The sequence below is a fragment of the Microchirus variegatus genome (genome assembly GCF_963457635.1).
Source record: "Microchirus variegatus genome assembly, chromosome: 14".
In the NCBI taxonomy this organism is placed as follows: domain Eukaryota; kingdom Metazoa; phylum Chordata; class Actinopteri; order Pleuronectiformes; family Soleidae; genus Microchirus; species Microchirus variegatus.
Window position 1 is genome coordinate 19868266 of NC_139815.1, and position 23214 is coordinate 19891479.

Here is a 23214-nt window from a genome sequence, read left to right on the forward strand (position 1 = left end):
TAAGGGTTTTCTCTTTGCTGTGCCCACAGTGATAGGGACAAACTGAAGAGGTTTGTGTGTGTGTGGTAGTGATGTATGTACAGTATGTGTGTGAAGGTGAAGCAAGGTTATTGTGTAAGGGTGAAGCGGACACCTCTATGGTAGCCCTCTGCCTGCTGGCATCCAAGGCAAAAGGGCAAAAGACTGGCATCAATTACATGGTGTGAGACAGAGAAAGGTGTGTGTACTGTACGTGTGGTGAGGTTTGGGATTGTCTGTCTTGAATTAACTTTATTTTACAGAAGTATTTTATACCAGTGGTGTAGTCTAATGGTGAAAAGGAGGCACTAACAATACAGGGTTGATGGTCTCATTCCCAGCAGAGCTAAAATGTGACATAAACCATCTCAAACTGGAGCACAGACTCGTTCTGACTGAGTTAAAATACTGCGGGAACGGGTTGTGATTGGGCTAAATACACGAGACTCCTCTGTTCAATATTAAGATTTTAGAAATGTCCTTGCTAAATGTTTTAGATTAACGCATGTTTTCAGGATTGTAAAAGTCTTTTTAACGATCTACAGTTCAGCATTTTTAGGTTTGATTCTTGTCGGTCGTCACGCTTGTGAATCCGCCAGCGACGACACTCTCTGACCAATCAGTGGGCAGCAGTCTGTCCACGTCATATTTTATTATCCAAGTCGGGCTAGAACTGTATTGTGGAAAAGTGTTTCCCTCTAAAAATTATAAAGACTGTGGCAGCCTGCTATATTCTGTCTGTCCCATCACAGTTTCATAATGAACCCACCAAAAACACAATTGTTTTCCATCATTACTGCATTGTAGCTCAGACAGCATCATTCAAAGTGCTTGTTGCCTTGTGTTTGTCAGAGTATCCTATTCTTAGGCTATCGTTTGTTCCAAACATCCACGCAGCTCTCATAGTTTCAGCTGCATTGTACACACATGCACTTTCAAGTGGCACAAAGTAATCTTTTCTCTCGCTCTGTGAAATTGTCACAACACGGCTAACTGTTGTAGAAGCACAGTCTCTGTACTACAGGACAAGTTGCTTTTTTTTTTTACAGCATTTGCTATTACAGTTTAACAGTACTGGCTGATACTGCCACAATCCTGCCCTGACATCCTAAATGATCATTGTCTGACACTCAATGTCTTCTTAAAATGCCTGACATACATGGAGGAAGCTGTAAGAGATAAGGATGTTTTTATCTGATCATTTAAACTCTACTTCTTAACCTCTTTTTTTTGGATATGAGTTTGGCCACTCTGTTTAATCAGGTTGGCTCTTAATATCAGCAGATAAGCAAATGTGTCAGAGTTTAAATTATGTGACGGACAAATTTGGATCGGTACTTTGATGTTCAGGATATAATGAATCACAATAACAGTAGACTATGTTTTGAATGAATGCATGAATCTGTCAAACTTTATGTATGTGTGCTTTTCAAGTGGATTAAAGTGGATTTTTCAGGGTTTACAGGAGATTTTTTTTGAAATTGAGGAAATGATCTATTTGCCTAGATGCACTTTGAAAGTGAGATGACTTTATTCAAAAAAATTTCTATCATAACAGTCAGCATCACCCTGAACAAGGATCTATTGAAAACATTTGCAAACATCTTAAGGAATCTACTAATGATCAACATTCAAATGTGAATAAACATATATTTAAAAAAGAAAATATTGAATTATAAAAAAAACTCCATTATAAGGCAGTAACATCCCATCATGGCTTAAACTGTATTTTATTTGGATCTATCTAAATTTCTTCTTCTCCTCAGTATATGACTGTTTTCACAGCAGGATTCTCTGTGTGTGTCTCGTGAATGTCTCTCTGCACAGAAAGAAAAAGACTTCAAGACTTATGGTCTTTATTAAAAGGTTGGCGTGTCACCTTATACACAATTACCCCCCCCCCACCCCCACACACACACACACCTATTTTCCTCCCTTTATCTTTCCTCCTTGATTCTTTTCCCCCTGAAGATGATTTTCTCTCTCTTCCTTTCTCTCCCCCCTAACTCGTCTATCTCTCTTTCTCTCCCCCTCTTATTGCCCTCCTCCCCCACCCTCTTTGTCCTTCCCCTCTTTTCCCCCCACTCTTTCTCTCTCTCTCTCTCTCTTTCTCCCCCCTCTCCATCTCCCTGGGGACAATTTTCTTTTCTTAAATAAACTGTCATAGCTAGTGTTAAAATATGGGCCTTACACAGGGTGAGCACGGTGAGGCGAAGGCATGGGGCCCTGGGCTGGTATAAAACATGGATAATATGCTGTGAGAGGTAATTGCATCTTTTAGCGCTGGGATGAGTAGAACAAATGTGTCTCCTTCTCCTCCTCCTCCTCCCTCTCTCTTTCTCTCTCTAGTCCTTTCTCTCCTTCACCTATCTCCTCCTTTACACACTGCAGCTTTGCTAATATGATAGACGGAATATTGGCCGTACATCAGAGCTGCTAACAGTTCACCGTGGGTTAGGGAGAGAGTACAGAGGGGGGGGGGGTGAAGACGGTGGGAGAGGCTCAGAGGGTGAATAACGAGGAGAAGGCGGTGTGATCACAGCTGAGGAGAGAGAGAGAGAGAGAGAGAGAGGGAGAGGTGACAATGAGCCTGGAAGTGGAGAGCTGTGGATGCATGAAGTCACATCACACAGGGAAAAATGTCTGGAGGGCCTGGCCTGTGTATGTGCGAACACAAATGTCCACCAAAACCACTCTGGACTTTTTCTGGAACCTCCTGCTACCATCAGCATCTGTACCACCACAGTGAAGTATAGTGCAGGAGGAGTGTGTTCACACCAGAGTCATGTTTCCATCAACCAATCCTAGCTGAGTAAAACTGAGTGTCCATCACTGGGTCATCTGACCCGGGAGTGAATGCCAATCGTATCTCATTGCCGATAAAATCCAAATGTTTCACATTCAAAGCTCCACTGGCTTTTGGAATGAGCAGAGGTGGAAAAGGTACTAAAATATTGTACTCAAGTAAAAGTACCAATACTTTGATGAAATATTACTCAAGTAGAAGTAAAAGTAGTCATCTGAAAATGCACTCAAGTAGAAGTAAAAAGTAGTTCATTTGAAATGTACTTTAAGTTAAAGTTACTTAGTTACTTTGCGTGGGGTGTGAGGGTAGTAGAAATATGGGTCAGAAATCCAAAACTATATATATATATATATATAACTATATATATAAAATATTACGTCACTTTTGGCACATCCTCTATGTTCACGTGCCAGTGCTGGTGCTAATCACATCATCATTCATCCGGTTCTGGTGTATATTTTCCCCCTGTAGGTCTTCATTGTGTTTTTTATTTTTACTCAGTAACGGATAGGATTTATAAAGTAACTAAGTACAATACTTGAGTCAATACATACTCAAGTAAAATACAAAATCCTACAAAATTTTAAATTGTACTTAAAAAATACAAAATACACAAATACACATGAGTAAATGTATTTCGTCCACCTCTGGGAATGAGGTGTGTTATCAGTGAACAGTCAGTCACAGGGCAGTACAGCCCACAGCTGAGGGGAGACAGTTGGGTGAGACTGAATATGTGGGAATAGAGAGGAAGAGTCGTGGACGTTAAAGGAGAAACAAGATGGGTAAAGTTCAGGAAAGTTCAGGAAAACAGGGCGGGATGAGGACTGACAGAGAAGATTATTGCTGCACTGTCTGAATTCAGTGGCTGGCGAATGCGCTAAAATCCTACCATCCTGATTGTGTGGATCCTCCTCATGATAACCTGATCCAGGATTCATCGCTTTTTGTAAGAGAAAAACTTCTTATCATTTGGCCTTCTTTAAATGATCAACTTACACTCCTAACAAGTCAGCATAGAGCAGCTGAAAGTGGCAAATCACAAAGGCCTCTGTGTAACCCCAGCACCCATCATTTGTCCTCAGAGTGTTCCTCGTCATATCTTTGTTGAACCGAACCTAACTGGGGCAAAGGACCGATAACTCGACGACACAGTCCTCCCCAAGGTCGACTCAGCAGAGGAAGGCGTCAGACTTCTTGACCTGATGCTTCTCCTCTCCTCCAAACCAAAGATATACAGTACCTTAACTCTGAGATTCACTGGCAGAATGACAGAGGATGCAAAACCTTTGTCAGTTTGTTTTCACAATTTGGTCTATAAAATGTCACAAAAAAGGTCCCATATTATGCAAAATCAACTTTTTAATCATTTAAATCCTTATATTTGGGACTCTGGAGTTCCCATCAGTCGCCAAAGTGTGAAAAAAGATGACTCACTCATGTTTTTGTGGTCTTCCTCAGTCTAAGTACAGGAGATGAAACACGCGATGTTGACTTCCACACTCACTGGGACGTCACAGAGCGCTAAATTCCTGGAATTGTGTCTCGCGGGGATTGAACTGCTGTGGTGCTTCATCCTTAAAGCGGACCTAGACTGGAAGTTCCAATTAACGTTTTAACTGTTTTTTAGTGTGTATCTGCGTCATTACCTTGTTTAAGAAGCCCTGAAGGTTCAAAACAAACAGCTCAGCCATTGTTGAGAACACTGTGTTTTATTGTAATCTCGGGCTCAGCGAGATCTCTGTAAAAACCCGGTCCGGTTACGTAAACAGCAGTTCTCCCTGGAACAGCAGATCCTCCTGCTCCGGGCACTAGTCCGGGCACTAGTCCGGGCACATTCGGTTGCGTACATTGAACTGCAGAAGAAGAATAACGTCCGTTGTGGAGGTGTTTCACGAGCGACAGTGTCTTCTGACTCTGGGTCTGACTCCGGGTCAAAATCATAAAAGGAATTGCTGTGGGGAGTCGTGAAGAAGCTATTTTTAAACATTGTTTTGATAATGAGGAGCAGTGCATCCACCGTTCCAGAGGGGGGAGCTGCGCTTCTGAGAGCTGGTGTGCTGAATCTGTCACTTCCGGGTACTGGCCAATCACAAGACAGTTGGGAAGGCTCTACTCTGGCTGGCCAATCACAACACAGTCTGTCTTCTGGGGGTGAGAGTTCAGTCTGAAATGTCGCGGCTGGGGAACAGCGTCAGAAAAGACAGATTTCTATCCGCTCGTTTACAGCAACTAGGAGGTTTTTGACCATAAAAACAAGTTAATAAATGTAAGTAGACCTCCATAACTAACATATATGTGCAACAGGACCACTCTATGTGAGCTTTAAGGTATTTTGACCAAAGCATGTCACAGACGTGTTTATTAGGACACCAGAGAACTAGGTTAACTTGGAGAATCAGGATATAATATGAGACCTTTAAAACGTGTTGATCAGTGTTTGTCAAACCTGGAAATGATGATGTTCTCAAATGTCTTGTTTTGTCCACAAACCAAAATGATTGATTTCTACGTTTTATGGAGCAAATAAATTAAGAAATTGTTCACATTTAAGAAGCTAAAACAATCTTGTAATCTTGTTTTAATCATGGATAAAACTTATAAATAAAACTCATTTTTAGACTGTTTTCTGCAAGATGCATCATTTAGATTTAGAGTGAGAGGAAAAGAAGAGCAACAAGAACGATTGAAAGGTTAAGTCAATTGTGACTCATCTCTGAAATTAAAATGATTCCAATCTGTGATCTTTTCTATAAGAAATCATTGTCTTTTTTTGACCGCACTAGACAACAGGAAACCTAACAAAAGGTTCCCAGTACTGGACATCAGAGCTCCTTAATATTATTTGACCTCTACCTGTCTACTCCTCAGGCTCTTACATCTGCAGCTCTATTGCACTGTAAATATTTTCCAGCTTTACACTTTGCACATCTGATAGCCCGGATAATGTCTGGCAACTTTGAATGAAAATGTTTTTTTTCTCAGGTAAATAAACTGAAATGCTTAAGTTTGACACTTGAGTTACGCGTGTGACAGCTGTCTCTGTGAAATACCCAGCACTCTGCGTCACGTCACGGCCTATCTCGCTTTTCATTATGGCAACTAAATAATTTCTTCTCTGATTCGGTTGCAGAATCTGACAACTAAACATGAATTTTATATTTTTTTTGTTGGGAAGCTGTATTCCTCATTTTGCAGTAAGGTAATCCGGATGATGTGTACTGAAAATGAATCTCAAGCATCGTTCAGTGTTTGTTTCAAGACAAAATGACACGGGTCTTTTCTGTGTTTATATTCTTGTGTTTGTGCATTTATGTTTACATTACACTGCTTATTTTAAGTTTTCTTCAGCTTTTTTGGGAGTTATGGACAGAGGATGTTGCACCGTTTGGATTTAAGAAACAGGAAGTGTTGCCGCAGCTCACAGACCCCTGATTTAAATCCTCGGCTCAAGAAAGAACGATGCCTTTTTGTACTTGCCAAACACACACACGCTGAATTAGTTTGGCCACAGGATCATTTATTTACCAACAGGAGTGAACACAATCTCACAAATAATTCCTTTCCATCAAATGTAATCTGATCAATTTTACTTTTGAAAGCTATGTCATACAGTCCAGTAAGAGTCATGTATGTTGTGATTTGGCCCAGTACAAATAAGATTATTAATTAAAGTAAAGTGACTTTGTGTCTTTGCATTATTATTTACCATTTTTTTTTAAATTAAAATAAACTTCCTGATTTTTCAGGGTCTAAAATGTGAATATTTTCTGGGTTCATTAAAACTGAATCAATTTTGGCCTGTGGACAAAACAACATCGTCGGACAAATCGTAATTTCCGCCATTTTTCAACATTTTCTGATATTTTATGGACTTCATCGAGATAATAATTAAACAGATCAATCGATTAAGGGAAAAATAGCTCGACTTTGCAGGGTAATCTCATTGAGTAAAAAAAAATCACTTTACATTTGATGCGAATGCTCCATTGGAAGTCATCAACAATCCATTAATCATTCTTTTTTTCAGTACTTTTTCTCACTTTCTTGCTGTTTTTCTTCAAATCCTACAGTGCAGGCAGCTGTTCTGTGCCAGATTGTTTAAACATGTATTATTTTTATTATTATCAATCATATTTTCCTCTCCCGCTCCACTCATTTTGGCCCCAGTGTATGAACTGAGCTTAGAAGAAGAAACACTGCTGTCCACAGTGTGTGTGCTGAGCCACGGCTTTGGCCGCAGTGTGAAAATCGAGAAGAGCTTCATTCAAAATGCCAGGCTCACAGATCACTAAAAGCTTTCCACTCAGGGATTTCTTGGGCTTTTATAGAGGCTTAGGAGGTAACAGTGCCAGTGGGGTGGGCACTGCCCAGGGACGCGTCGCTTCAAAGCACAGAAACGTTTACGAATTTGGAGGAAATATATTTAATAAGGAGGTAACGTATTGTAATTGTAGACAATGGTGTTAAAGTTTACATCCAAGAGTCACAGAAAGGCAGACGTTGGCGAGAAAATAGACTTCTCTTTGGTCTTGGCTTTGTAGGAATGCAGAATCTAATCGTAGGCCAGACACTAATGGAGCGATGAATGGTGACGGGGAGCACAAGCGCTTAAGATTCAGTATCCGACCTGTCCCAGGATTGAACCCTGAATCATCTCACCTTTCAGTTTCCACTTCAAGTTTTTAGTGAGGGTTCAGCAAGCTGTAACACACTGTACTTCATACCCTTCATATTAAAACCTAAACTAAACTTTGTCATTACTTGTGGGCTCAGTCTGTATATCTATGGCACCAGCTTTATTTAAAGGGTCTTAAGCAATTACATATCTGTAAGAAGAGAGTTTAAAGTAGTCGTTTCCTCTCCTCTGGACTTAGTGGACATCATTTAAATGAGACGCTAAAGCATTCTCTTTCGACTCTTCTTGCCTCCGTTCTCGAAAACAACTCTGAAGTTGCGCCGACAAAGGGAGGCAAAGGTAAGGAGGAGATAAAGTACAGATGGACAGGGAAAAAAAATGAAACATGGAGGGAAAGTGTTTGTGAAAGCCAACAAAGGGGAGTTGGCAGTGTTTCAAAAGTGCACGTGGCAGCTCAGGAGGATGAATCGCTTCAGGATTCATTTACATCAGGCCTGACAACTGCCTCACATCTCCCCAAGAGTCGCACAGCTCTCTGGCTTAGCGATTCCTGAGGAAGGCCCTTCTTCCTCTTGCTCCTTCTCTTACACTTTCTTTTTTTTTCCACCTGTCTCCTTTTTTTTTTTTTCTCTCCCTTATTCTCTCATGCACTCTCTCTTGTGCTCTAAAGCGCTTGCCAGTCTTCAATCAGGCATCATGAAAGTGTCTGTCTGGGCGTCTTAACTATCCTCTGAGAGGCAGACACTTGTCTGCACCTACCTTCATCCCCTTAAGGCGTTTTGGGACTTGGACTTATTTCCCTCCTCACACCTTTTTAACTTCCCTAAAGAGCTGACAACAAGTGAGAGCGACAGGGCGAGATAAACATGAGGGGGGGAAAGAAGAGACGGGGAGGAGGAGGATGATGATGATGAGAGCGGGCGAGTGGTGGTTGTCTGAGAGGGACAAGAAGGTAAATATGGTTATGAAAAAGAGGGAGAGAGGGAGCAAATCAAGAGGAGGCTCAGAAAGGGAAACGAAATGACTCGGTGAAGGGGAGAGAGGACACGGCGAAGAGGACCAGCGTGGAAGAGAAGCAAGGAAGAAGAAGGAGAGGAGGGAACTCTAGTAAGACGTTTATCAGTCGTCCCACAGGGTGTTTTACCAAACACAGGATTCGGGGTAAGGGGAGAGAGTGGGACAGGGCACATTAAAGTTTTTTTTTGGTGAGGTAGGGCCCTATTATGGAAGCATATCTTTCTTTTTTTTTTTGCCCGAGTTTGATGTTACAGGGAGCTTCCTCGCGCTTTGACGGCGTTGTCTGCTTTGCAGTTTTTAATATTCATGCAGCAGATCGGTAACAGCGAGCCGAGTGGAGAGGAGTTTTTTTTTTTTTTTTTTTTTTTTGGTCAAACAGAAAGCTAATTTGCGGCTGAGGCGCTTTAGCCCGAGGCTCTTTCTGCTACTGGGGAAATGAGCTGGAAGATTAGCTGTATGTATAATTCAGACACACATGGTCACACACTGGCATGCATAGTATGTGCATACATTTTTATAACAAGATGCAGATATGGACATGCAGAGCAGGTGGCTCTCGCTTGCTCACAGAGAGTAAACTCAGTCTTCACTGCTGCATCGCTGCGCCCCCATGAGACTTGGTCTCATGATGAAACCTAGATATATATGAAACCTGTTAATATAAATCCAGTGTTGTCTCATGTCAAATTTGATTTAGAATTTAATGATGCATTTTTGTCTTTCTCCAATATTCCTTTCCTCATCCAAATGTATTTACTGCTTTCTCACATTCATGCTTCTCCTGCAGCTGGTATAGCTCAGTGGTGTAGTCTGCAGACATTGGTGTGGAGGGCTGGGGTTTGGTCAGGGCAGGTCAGCTAATACCCAGTGTCCAAGGCCCTTAATGCTACTTGCCTTTCTCAGATGTGAGAATTGATCCATTTAAGTTGCTTCGGATAAAAGAGTGTCAGCTAAATGACATGTAATGTAATGTACACGGAAAAGGTACAGAAAAAAATAGTAATTCAGTGTCGAGCTTATACTAAAAGCTGTATTAGGCTGATCTCATCTACAGGTCAGAGTCCTGAGCACGAAACAGATGCTTCTCATGAAACCCAATTCAATTGTAACATCGCTATGTTTGATGCTCTGCGATGTGTTTTATTGTGTTTCATTTTGTTTATTGTTTGACTATTTCAGACTTTTTGTCCTTTTTTATCGTTTGCTTTGCAGTGTTTACATTTGTTGCCAATGCCCAAAGAGTGACCTTTCCTTTGAAGGACATGTAGATGCGTCCACTTAGTAGAACAGCCAATAGAATCACACTCTCTGTCCTGTGATTGGCCAAAGTCTTCCATTATGGGCCAGATTTCTGCACAACCGGAAAAAGAGCCTACATAGGCTATAGTTTTGCTTTTTTATATATATGTATATTTTGCACAGTAAAACTTAACACTGACTTCCAGGTCCACGACAGACGTGTCAGTCTTTTCCTGAACGGGCTGGAGGAGGATGGGACACCGTTTGGGACACAATCTCTGAACGCCAGACTCTCGGACGTCACCGAGGATGGAGCCATGTGGGTGGGACGGAGCTCGAATGGTAAAAGTCCTTTTTTTTTTTCCTACACAAAATGTATTAATCTTTGTTTTTCTGATATATCAAAGCCAGTCGTTAGCATTTTCCTACCCTTTTAAATCACCTCATGATCATGTTTGTTGAATGGGATATTTATTCATGCACAAGCACCCATAACCGAGGCTGACAGGAGAACCATAGCTTAACCCAGAATCCCTACAGTACCAGACAGTTACAGAGGATGAGAGGAAATCTATCATCGGGTCTAAATAAAGTTACCTTGACCTTGACCTCACCCAATCTACTGAAATGGTGAAACCTTAGAAAGCAGCATGGATGTACGTATACTCTGCCTTACTTCTTTTAACTTCCACTAATTAGCAAACTTCTCAATTGATTTATTACGCCAGGAATTGTTCGTCTGAGGTTATAGTCTCAATCATACGTTTCATGTCTTTCTCTATATAGCATGATGTCTACTGAGTGAAATACACTGTAAATCAGGCCATGTATCTGTAGGACATGGACACTGCGTGATTGACAGCCATTACTGACCAATGGGTGAATGGTTGCAGATGTAAACCCTGATCCTCCAAAAATGGTCTATTCTGGTTTAAATGGTTTCAAAATGCCAAAATGGCATGGTGACATCATGGCTGGTCGGCACTTCTTATTCAATGATCAGTTTTAAGTGTGCTTCAAACTGATAATTGAACAAGAAACATCCTCAACAGGAACCAATGTCTGTTTTTTTCCCCCTCCAATTGAATAAAAAATGACCTGTTAATTTATTATGTCTGTATATCTTAATATGGTGTCAATGGCTCCTCCATCTTTATTTTTCCCTCCCAGCATTTTATTCCCGTTCAGCTACACATCTGTGATTGATTGGCGGTGCCTGGGAGCCGTCTCCGAGTCAATAGCAGAGAAATTGAGAGAAAAATGATATCCGTTCATCTCCTGTGTGATAAACGAGTGTTTTTCTTCTCGTTTATCAGGCATTGATCTCTAGTTCACCGCAGGTAGCATCTGATCAGCTGAAGATCACATCAGAGGGCATGATCGATACAAATGATCGGCTCAGGGGAGAGCTTGTGTGTGTGTGTGTGTGTGTGTGTGTGGAGGGGGGTTTTGAAACTGGGGATGTGTCTGGAATTCTGATCAGTGGATTGATTATGCGAATGCTGATCAGATGTATTGATTCACAACTACATCTGTTTTTGGACGGCTCCCTGCTGACTGAAAACGGCGTGTATGAGTGAAAAGTACAATGAGAAGAGAACAAAATGTAATTTTTCTCTGTCTTATTTGCTGAAAATCTTCCTCACGCAACAATGGCAATCAATGTCTAAGATCTTAAAGAAGCTGGTGTCTGTACTATAATCCAAAAAATTAACAACAATTTCATTCAGAGAAGAAAAACATGGCTTTAAAATCTGTCATTTATCATAATCTGACCATTTGTATCGTATAGAGCTCCGGTAGCTGATGTCACACAACCAAGGTATATAACAAGGTAAAAAAATAATAATCCCTTTCATTTATATAGCGCTTTTCATGAATGTGGAGTCTTGAGGAGTGATCTGAATGAGGAAAGGTCAGACAGTTATGTATGGATTGGGGTAGTGAGTTCCAGAGGGAGGGGGCTACAATGGAGAAGGCTCTGTCGCCCCAGGTTTTGTGCTTGGTCCATGGGTGGTGGTCTGAGGACCAGAGGCCGCAGTATGGTGTGTAGGAGTGGAGAAGTTCTGTGAAGTAAGAGAGGTCCTGGTTACAGAGGACTTTGAAGGTGAGCAGTATAGGACTTTGAAGTGGATACGTTGTGGGACGGGAAGCCCCGCGACTACGCTGTTCACTTCTATATATAGATCTATAAATCAGGCAACATGTCACAACTTGTCTCTTCGTCAGTCTGTTTTCATCATAAAAGTGAAGATTATAGATCACTATTGTTCCCTAGAAGGCCAAAACATTTTTACCGGATCCCCACAGATTCAAAGATTCAGTTCTCTCTGTAAATGCTGGACTTATTTACGCGACGCTGCCCGTTGCTAATGCTAATGTGACGCTTATGCGATGCTTACCACTCGTCCAGTGACAACAACACTATTTTTAGCTGCTAGACTGAGTTGAATGTGAATCGCAAAGCCAGATTGCTTCCGTTTGTTTCCCTCCAGGCTCTTGTAAACTTTCAGTGACTCTCTGGAGTCACATGAAGGGAACTTAATCGGGAAGTTGAAGATGTCAGGTATATGGCAGGTCCGTTATAATGTCCGGCTATTTCCAAACTTGTAAAAAAAAAAAGCACACCGGGGGCATGATAAGTTTAAGTTAAGTTTTATGAAATATCACTAAATCTCTGTGGTTTTAAAATGCTCAGTGAACCCTGACAGGTTGGATCCAGCACCAGTTCAGTTCATTTTTGCATGGAGGACCGAGTCACGTCACGTCAGGGACTCTATACAATACATATACAGACAAAAAATAGACCAAAGGCTAATGATCACGAGTGAACTTAAAGCAACATACACTACAGTTCAAAAGTTTGGGGTCACTTAGAAATGTCCTTTTTTTTATTATTTTTTTTAATCTTTTTATTAAGTTTTCCGTTCACATACAGCAACATATAACACATACAGTATATACACAAAATCTTATAAAATAGTTAGCAGCAGGAAGTCTTACAAAATATGTGTTAAAAGCAATAACAAACAAACTGAGGTGAAATAGCTCCTATGAACCATTATTAACCATTGTCCCTTCCCACCCATTGTCAGAAAAAAAAAAAAAAAAAAAAAATTAGAAAACAGTAACTTGGAAAACAGTATTGAAATTAAAATCACAAGTCGAAATAAATACATTTAAATGTCCTTATTTTTAAAACACCTTTTTTCAATGAATATAACATTAAATCAATCAGAAATACACTCTTTACATTGTTAATGTGGTAAATGACTATTCTAGCTGCAAACATCAGGTTTTTAATGGAATATTTACAAAGGTGTATAGAGGCCCATTTCCAGCAACCATCTCTCCAGTGTTCTAATGGTACGTTGTGTTTGCTCATCGTGTTAGAAGGCTATTGGATTATTAGAAAACCCTTGAAAACCCTTGTGTAATGATGTTAGCACAGCTGAAAACAGTTCTTTGACGAAGGGGTAAAATTATTATTTTGAATAAAAATCATTATTTCTCATATTGTCAATGTCTTGACTATATTTTCTATTCATTTTGCAACTCTTTTGATGAATAAAAGTGTGACTTTTAATGGAAAACACAACAAAATTGTATGGGTGGCCCCAAACTTTTGAATGGTAGTGTACATAAATAAAACGAGTCCTGGGCAAATGCTTCTCTGCATTTGACCCATCCTCTACTAGAAACTTCCCCAGAATTTGGAAGGAGATCAATGGGCCTGGTGGGGACTCAAACTGGCAACCCTCCAGTTACAAACCAAGTTCCCTTTCCACTTGGCCATGGGCTGCATGTAGTGGCCCGGGTTTAATAACATTTTTAAATTTCTAACCTGTTTTATTCAAATAGAGTTGCTGTTGCATCAGTAATAATAATTAATCACCATTAGATAACTTCAAGGAAATGGTAAAATCCTCATGCGGATAAAAAAAAAAAGAGTCAAGAGCAAAGCCTGATCCTGTAGTGTCATCAGTTTAAATAACGTTAAAAAAAACAAAGAGGATGAATTTGAGAGGGATGTTTGAAACACAGAGAAAAAGACAGAGACCTACAGAGAGAAGAGAGAATTAAGGCTTATACCTTGCATCATCCCTGTAACAATAGAGAGAGTGCTTTTCAGAGGAAGGCATAATCCCATTTCCACACGCTAAAGAAATCCTGAGCCAAAGCCTGAGGCTGCACAGCCACACACTTTTCCAACACACTCAGATCCCATAACACTCACTCGCTCACTCACGCGCTGTTTTACACACTCATAAACCCCCAAACACACACACTGAAGTTGGCCCAAACATAGAAAAGCCTCTCTCAAATGCAAAAAAAACATTCAGACACACTTTTCCTCTAAAGGGAGGATGTTTTATGTGTCTTTCTTTTTTTTTTTTTTTGGAATACACTCAGGAAAGCTGAAGACACATATGCACACAAAGATAGACATGGCACAGGTTCTATCCGTGTTTTCTAAGAGCTGCTGTCAGTGATTGGACACTGAAAGACTGTGGCTGTCATTGGACCACCATCATTGTGGGGTATCTCTGTGTATATGGTTATAATGAGAGGTGTGGGAGGCTTTCCTTTGTTCATGCATGTGTAAAATAGGAATGTGTGGTCCACATCTCCATGTGTATCTGAAAACATGGGGACACTCTTTAGTCACAGTGTACGTGTACATTAGCTGAGAGTGTTTTTCTGTCTCCCTGAATGGCAACGACACCAAAAAAGTCACTTCACAAAGAATCACTTAATAGTGGAAATGACAATGTTCTCGAATTGTTTTGTGGAGCAAAGAAACTAAAAAAATGTTCACATTTAAGAAAGTAAAACAATAAGAAATCTTGTTTTAATAATAACGAAAAAAGCTTCAAACCGGTAGTTTGAATTGACGATTAATTTAGTAATTGATTAATAATTGATTAATTGTTTCTGCTCTGAATAAAATGTAATTTAACTGCACATTTTGCATTGAAAACCACTCATTCCTCTGCATCACAGCAGACAAAACATTCAGCTGTTTCTAAGTGACACAAACGTACTGGTGAAGGCAGCAGTGGACGACAGCTCCTGTGTTCTGTGAGCTTCAATTGCAATTTTCATGGACTCTGGCATGAGAGAATGAGTTGTACGCATTTACACAAACTCTCTGTATTCTCTTGGAAAGGATTGTTTCAGGTAAAGCGCTGAGCAAATTCTTCAGATAGCTCTTTTATTTGATGATTAAATCTGTTGTACCTGGTTGCAGTCGTGTTTCACTGAGCTCACATCTGCCTGCTCGCCTACTTCTCTGCACTGGGAGCATACGTACAGTCACCTGTTTGACTATTATTGACTATGAATGAGTACCTCATACGACCCCACATTTTGTTAAATGACCTCTGATCTTTCTTGTTATCTAAATATAAAGTAAGATCAAACTGTTGGTGAATACAAGATTCATCCGGCATTATCCTGAAAGCTCCTTTATCCCCTAATTTCTATAGTTTTCAGGCTTAAAGGTTTTTAAATTGGTTAAAATTAGTAATTCCAGCCAAGGAGAGTAAAAATAATTGTGGTTAATACCTTGTTATCCTGAGACAGGCCTATTTTGTCCTGGTCTCAAATGAAGCTCAGGATCCAGGCAACAGATTCTCATCAGCTTTTTTTTTTTTTTTTTTTTCTCCATGAACTCTGTCATTTTAAGCAGCTGTGAGGAGCCTCACTTAGCCGGTGTCAAGAAACCGATAAGATAATCTACTAAATACTGTGAAATCCTCTCGCTCACTTTCTTTGAGTAAAACCCATTAACACAGTCTTGATGTTTCTCCCCCCTCCTCTTTTTCATCTCTCCAGGCTCCAATCAGTTTATTGGGTGGATGCAGGACTTTAGATTTTATCCTGCCACTCTGACCAACAGGTGAGTTGGATGGACTGAGACAGAGTAACAGGTAATGAGCAGCGTTCTACAGAGGAAAAGGGGGGATGGATCACTAAAGGACCAAAGGAAACTAATACTGTGAAAGACCAGGTTATTTGGAAGATGGAAGGTGACCTGTGATTTACACAGCCGGAGCAGAGGAAGTCAAACTTCTAAGATGGATCAGTTAAAAGGAAAAGAGGGTAGACATGTACAGTGATACTGTTTAGATTAAAGCTGCAAGGAGACAAGAGCAATATGGAATGATGAAACAAAAGATAGTGAGAGGTAAGAGGAGTAATCCTTGCATCTGGTGATCCATACTGCTTCCAGAGGATTTTCCCCAAGAACTCAATACAAGGCAATTAGTGTTTATTTTCTAGTCATGTAGTGCACACAATAAGGACTTGGAGCTTACAAGTTGCGAGTGTTTGATGCGTTTAAAATTTGTTATGATGACTCATAAGACCTTATTTAAGATTTAAAGCTGGGGTACGTGGGATCACCAGGAAAAAAAAAAGGCTGATTGTCGATCTTCATCCTCTGGTCGGGTGGTGAAATACTAACGCTTTACGATGTGAGCCCCTCCCACCAGATGAGCAGGGTTGGGTTAGATGGATTTACATTATAAAACATGGTCAAAGGTTAGTATTTATCTGTAAACATGGCATATTTTCAAGAACTGTCTTCAACACAAACCCCCCCAAAATTACTCTTAATGCGGTAGTGCAGAATGCCGTGTGCAGGCTTGGTATATGCCCTATTTAAAGGGCGTTATGTAAAGCGTTATTTGCATTAAAATGTATACAATCACAGAGACGAGCCAGGTTGACGAAGGAAGGAAAATTAGAAAATAGACAAAACAAACTCCTAACACAAGCGACGATAAATGCAAGAGCAAGAGAGAGGTGGGGCTATGACATAATACACAAGTGTTGTTTTTGTTTGAACAGGGAAGTAGTGGAGTTGTATTCAGGAGTCCTACCTGAACTTCATGCCCAACCAGAGTGTCGCTGTCCTCCCAGTCACCCCAGGGTTCACCCTTTAGTTGAGAGGTACGGTATGACATGAATGACATAAACAATTGTAAGCAAAAGAAGAAGCTAAAGAAATTATTACTTTTTTGCATGTACAGTTTATTGGAGGTATTGGGGTTGCACTTACCCTCCCAATGATTGTTGAAAAACTGTAAAAATGTACAAAAACATAGTTTTCTTCATTTGAACTTTTTGTTTGTGTTTTACTGTACCTAAAACCTGTCACTGTTCCTCCCAGGTATTGTATCCCTAATGCTGTTGAGGACACCACCAGTGACCGAGTGTTGAGACTGAACCTCAACGCTCATCCGCTCAGTTATGTCAATGATCAGGACATGGGCACAGCGTGGCTTTCTAAGATCATGACGACACAGGAACTGGACGACGGAGTGACGATTACTGTTGATTTGGCCAATGGACAATACCAGGTAACATTCTAAGTATAGCATTACCTCGGTTAAACTAATAGACCATATATGTTGCAGATTTTGAGCAATGTGTGGATAAATCTGCTCACCTTTCTGTCTGTTCAATCTATTGATTATTTGAGGTTGAAGTCTGTGTGTGTGAGCATGGGCAGGATTTTTGGGAGCTGTCCGCTGTCCTGACGAAGTCACTCAAATCTAGTCGCCAGATAAAAGCCCACTGTGTGTGTGTATGTGTGAGAGAGAGTAGTGCTGGTGGTTTAATGCACTCCCTGCTGTGTAACCCACTGTCCCAGACGGCACTGTAGTGGGACAGATAACACTTAGCACACACTCGGTTTGTTTCCATGCACACTTAAGTTGAACTATGGTTTGTAGCTCACACGAACACGACTGAGTTCTCTGTGTTTTTGTATGAATGTGTGTGTGTTTGTTATGTGAGGGATAGGTTTTCAACCAAACTACTATGTATATTAGATTTTTTTTTGGTTGTTCATACACCAGGTTTTGATCAATAAAGTTTTGTTTCACACACATTCCCTGCTGACTTGTACCTTTCTCTTCTCCAGGTTTTCTATGTTATAGTGAAGTTTGCAGGACTCCTGCCTGAATCTGTTCTCATCCAGAGGCGGAGGCGGAGGCTCGACCTCACAGAGGAGCCTGACAATGAAAATGGAAGCACCAAAGAACAACCCTGGTTAGACTGGCAGTACATGGCCAGAAACTGCAGTGTGTTTGAGATGCAGGACGACGGACCCTTACTGACGCCGGACTCCGTCAACTGTCTGCAGCTGCCCAGGTTGGTATGATGTGTGAACACACAGGAACACGATACAGGTTCACTATAAACTGAAAATATAATCTATATTACTGTATTAGTTCCTGCATGTTAAAAAGTGAGTTTCCTTACATTTTCCTTCCTTATTCATGAAAAGCAGGGTGAGGATGATGAGCATGATCAGTCTTGTTCTGTTCTGTGGTCGATTACTTGAACTCTGTGTACTTAAAGTACACGGGGAAAGCTGATGTATGGTGGCCTGGAAGTGCAAACCATTGTTGCAAAACGTGAAGCACTATGACAAATCCCAAACTAAATTTATGAAGCCAGAATTTTGACTTTAATCTCAAGTCAAGTCAGGCTGTTTTGGTTCTAATCCTCTTCCGTAGAATGGGAATGTACCAAATGTTCCGGTGGTGCTGAAAGTGATAAAGTTGAGTGGTCAATTCTTTTTTTTTTTTTTTTTTTTTTCTAATGACAGTAAGATGCATAATATTGATTGTACTATTTAACATACAAACTGCCAAGATGAGACTTGTGGAATGACATTGTTAGAATTAATGAATACAGTGAATGTTATGGAAAACGATTGATATTAGAAGTCGTGGGAATGAGTCTTATTTTGAAAGTTGGGTTGAAAGGAAGTGGTGGGTAATTACTTCACCCTACGTAGTGGGATTGAAGTATTGTTTTTGGTGGCTCTGTGTGTCTGTCTGTCTGTTTGTCTGTTTGTGCTTCCACACTTGCACTTGCCAATATGACCAACAGAGGCCGCCAGGGGCTTGTTGCTTGAATAGGGTGAAGTCTGCCATCTCTGACTGCCTTGCTTAATAATGGTTTGCACTTCCAGGCCACCGTACTGATGGCTTGAAACCAGCATTGGAGCTTTTTCAGAAGTTCTTCCTGCCCACTGTAGCTCTATAATACTGTACATATACAATAGTAAAATAAGTATATGTACTGTATAAGAGAAACGAGTCAAAAGATATAGATCAACCATTATAGCCATTTGACACAATTATCACACACACACACACATACACATTCTCTCATTAAGGCAGTAACCACCTGCAGCGTTGCCTTGGCACATGACCGCTAACAGGCAATTGGCACTGGATAGAGAAATGGATCTGGAATATAAACACACAGACACACACACACACACACACACACACACACGCACAATCTCACACACTAAATCCTGGCATCGCTGCTCGTATCAAGGCTTAGGTTGGCACTAGATGGTATAGGTATGAATAGATCACAGATAATTAAGTCACTGCTTTCATTTGTCATTTGACTGACAAATGATATCACACACATCCGCTCCCTGGCACAGTTCTAAGTGTTCGTTAAATTGGCACGAAGAGCAATAGAAGCTGACACTGGCAACACAATAAAACACCCCGTGACATAAACGGTTGATAATTACGAATCAAGTAGTGCTTTTTTTTTTTTCTTCAGCATTGGAAAATTAATTAAGTCCTGAAAGAGCAGCTCACTGATTTCATGTGAATCACAGTTTTACTGTTGTTTGTGATTCTCATCCTTCCAATGCTGCAGAATAATGGTAATAGTTCATTTATGGTCAGTTTTGATGTGCAGTATTATATTATGTACAGTAGCCTGGCCACTAGGGTAATTGTGAAGCTGTGAAATTTAGTTTAAAATATATATGTATATTTATGTATATATTTATTATTTATATTTATTATATTTATAAAAAATCTGGAAACAAAATTTAAGTCTAAACAACCTGACTTCTGAGACCAGAATTTTGAGATGTAAGTCAGAATTCTAACTTTTGCTCAATATTCTGACTTTTTCACAGAATTCTGACTTTTTCACAGAATTTTGTCTTTTTATTTAATTTTTTTTAAATGTTGTTTACCAAAACAACTCACACATGGCCCTAATCCTCTACCATAGTAAGTTGAGCATTCTGTTTGTTTGGGTTTCATTTCATCTTATGGAACCAACGCTTAACCATAACGGCGCAGTACCATCAGAAATCATTTGGGGGGCAGTGTTGCCAAGAAACTACACCAAAGTTAGAACTTTTTGAAGCAGGCCTTTGCATGTTGTTAGTAAATTCAAGTGCCTGTATTGCTTAACAACCATGTCAATGTGAATGATCACAGAAGTCATTACCGTGTTTGAAATGAAAAAGTGGAAAAAACAAATCTTGTTATTTCTCACTACCAAACATTAACATGCAGTTCTAATTCATGTTCGGTTCAATGTGCTTTTCACGGTCCCTGTTTTGCAGTGACGTGCCCTTCTCAGGTGGGAACGTCACATTCAGCCTGTTGACCCCGCAGCCAAACCTGAGACCGGGCTACAATGACTTCTACAACACCCCCGCATTGCAGGACATGGTACAGGCCACCCAGGTCAGGATACACCTGAGTGGACAGTACCACACCAGAGCAGCTGCTGTGAATCAGCGACACAGATACTACGCCGTCAGTGAGATCACCGTCAGTGGCAGGTGAGCAGTGTTTTCTAATACATATAGGTTTGTTTGCTATGTCTTGACACAGATCAGCATCTGCTTGACTACATTTTACGAATTAGGGCATTCATTTTAATTGCCAAATTTGCTTTAAAGGAGACATATTAATGCAAAATCAACTTTTTAATCATTTTAATACTTATATTTGGGACTATGGAGGCCCTATGAGTCAGCAAAGTGTGAAAAAAGGTGACTCACTCATGTTTTTGTGGTCCACCTCAGTCTAAGTACAGGAGATAAAACACACGATGTTGACTTCTGCACTCATTGTGACGTCACAATGAGACATTCCTGGAATTGTTGAATCGCGGAGCTCCGCTTTGTCCCTAAAAATGCGAGAGTGCAGGCGAGGTTAATAGTGGAAGTCGGAGAAGTGTTCTATTCTTGGCTGCACAGTGCAGCACAGAGTTCTACACAAACTTCCAGCCTCAGAGGATTTACGTGTCCAGTGGATACATGTTATATATGACGGCAAGTTGCCGGCTACAGTCGGCAAATGATGGCTTTTCCAAATGCTAACTGCTGTTAGCTGCCGGAGCCTCAGTTTGCGCTGACGTAGTTTCCTGTGTCTCATTTGCATTTAAAGAGACAGGCACTCAAAACTGAGCGTTCTGAACAGGACTGTTTTGGCAGGGTGATTGAACTGCTGTGGTGCTTCATCCTTAAGGTGTTTTGACCAAAGCATGTCACAGACATGTTCATTAGGACACCAGGGAACTAGGTCAACTTGGAGAAATAGGGTATAATAATATGTCTACTTTAGAAATACTGTACTTAAATACTGGCCCAGATGAGGTTTATACATATACAAAATAAAAAACCCCTTGAATCACGTGTCCAAGTGCTGTGATTGTCTAAAATAAACGGTTGATTCTCGGGGTTTGTTATAAATGTGCGATCACAGTTCGACATGCAGAAAAACATTTTGACACAGACTGTTGAGTTTCAGCCGAGCTTTCTGAGTAATTGTGAACACATATCTTCATTAGACTGACAGAGTGACTGTTTTGTATGACTGAGGTAATTATGGGATTATGCAGGAGGCAATCATCTCTAACTCTTTCTCCCCCTCCCTCTAAGCTGTTTTAATTAGCAGCTTGTTACAGTGAAGTAGGAGAAGTGGAGATTTAGAGCTGCTCAAATCTCGTCTGTGCATCCCTCATCATCCCTCCTTCGCTTTCATTACGCATCGATCTGCTCCTCTTAATTCTTAATAAAGCGTGTAAACAGGCAAAATGGCATGAGAAAATAATAATAACTGGAGCGCGTGTGCTTTTGTGTACCTCCGCATGTCCTGTGTGTTACGACAAAGTTATTATTCACGGGTTTACTTCAGCTTTTATACAGAAAATAATCATTGCTGAACCTTGTCTAAAAACGACATATCCTCTACCACCCAATTATCAATTTCAATCGCGATGACGTAAATAAATAAAAATTACATTATTAATGTGGCACGTTCAGTTTAGAAGGCTGTATTTCACTATTGTTGCCGACATAATTATTATTTATTACGTATCGTTAAAAGAGCACGAAGATAGTTAAACCAAATGATTTAATTACAAAAAGTCCCTTAATGGAACATTACATTAGGGAACATGTCATTAAGGCAAGAGAAAAGCCTCTGGTGCCTCACATAGGATTACAACACCTCAGTTAACCTGAGAGTTTGTTTGTTTATTCGTTTACTTATTTATTACAGTATGGTCTGAAATGCAGTCCAAATGTTAATTTAGGCTTAAAAAAGTGACAGAATAGATTTTGGGGGTTGAAGGTCAAAAGCCAAAAAGGCTGCGACCTTGTGTTTTAATGAATATCATATATTTAGAAGACCTGTAATAAATTAATCTGTATTACATCTGCACGTGCAGGGATGAACTCATAAGAAGTTGGTATAGGGCTACAACAATGAATGAATTGATTGATTAATATTCGACTAGTAAATTAATGTCCATTAAGTTGCGATTAACAATGATTTATAGACAAAATACGACGTTTAAGGCTATTTTTGAAGAAACACCGATCGACAATAATCACAATTTCTTTTGGGAAAATTATAAACCAAACAACTAATTGGTTTATTGAGAAAGTAATCATAAAAAATAAAATAAATTGAATAATAATGATCACTGCAGTGGAATTGTTAATATGATTATGATTATTTGACTTAATTAAAATGCACTTCTATCTTTGTGTGTCACTACTTTGTACTAATGAACTTGACGAAGGTTGAGCAAATTTGAACGACAGTGTTGCAATCTCATAATAACTTCTTTTTCCTGGTTTGGTTTGGTTTAGATTTGATCAATCCAGTGTTTGGTGTAAGAGAAAGTGTCTCAGAGAGAACAGGAGGTGAAAGGATAGACAGAGGGAAGACGGAAAGAGTGAAAGCAACTGAATATGTGAATGAATAATTAAATCACTGACGTACTGTGTGCGTGTGTGTGTGCGTTTGTGTGTGTGTGTGTGTGTGTGTGTGTGTGTGTGTGTGTGTGTGTGTGTGCGTGCGTGTGTGTGAACTTCCTAATGACGCCGCTGCTGCTCCGTGGATTACAAGCACAACTCTGCGTTCAAACCATTTTAAACAAAAATGAAACATTTGTGCGAGTCAGTCTTGTTTTATTCTCATTCTCCTCCTCTTTCTCTTGCTCTTCCTCCCTCATGTGGCCAGATGTGAGTGTCACGGCCACGCAGATCACTGTGACACCAGCGTTGCACCTTACCGCTGCCTGTGTCTGCCCCAGAGCCACACAGAGGGGAACAATGTGAGTAGCAAGCATGTGATCACAAGAACATGGAGACGAGTGGCTGTGTGGTGTAAAGGTTATAAGTGAAAGA

General features: G+C 40.3%; 1 protein-coding gene across 1 annotated transcript in view; it reads left to right on the forward strand.

Annotated features, from left to right (window-relative positions):
* The window catches only part of ush2a (Usher syndrome 2A (autosomal recessive, mild)), a gene marked incomplete at both ends in the record, with an annotated part of 202896 nt that overhangs the window by 11097 nt on the left and 168585 nt on the right, over window positions 1–23214 (forward strand). The window contains 7 exons of the mRNA XM_083900586.1: window positions 9926–10061; window positions 15558–15621; window positions 16575–16676; window positions 16897–17086; window positions 17653–17882; window positions 20131–20352; window positions 23048–23141. Of these exons, the coding sequence (XP_083756712.1) occupies window positions 9926–10061; window positions 15558–15621; window positions 16575–16676; window positions 16897–17086; window positions 17653–17882; window positions 20131–20352; window positions 23048–23141 (1038 nt within the window). The remainder of the gene's footprint in view (window positions 1–9925; window positions 10062–15557; window positions 15622–16574; window positions 16677–16896; window positions 17087–17652; window positions 17883–20130; window positions 20353–23047; window positions 23142–23214) is intronic.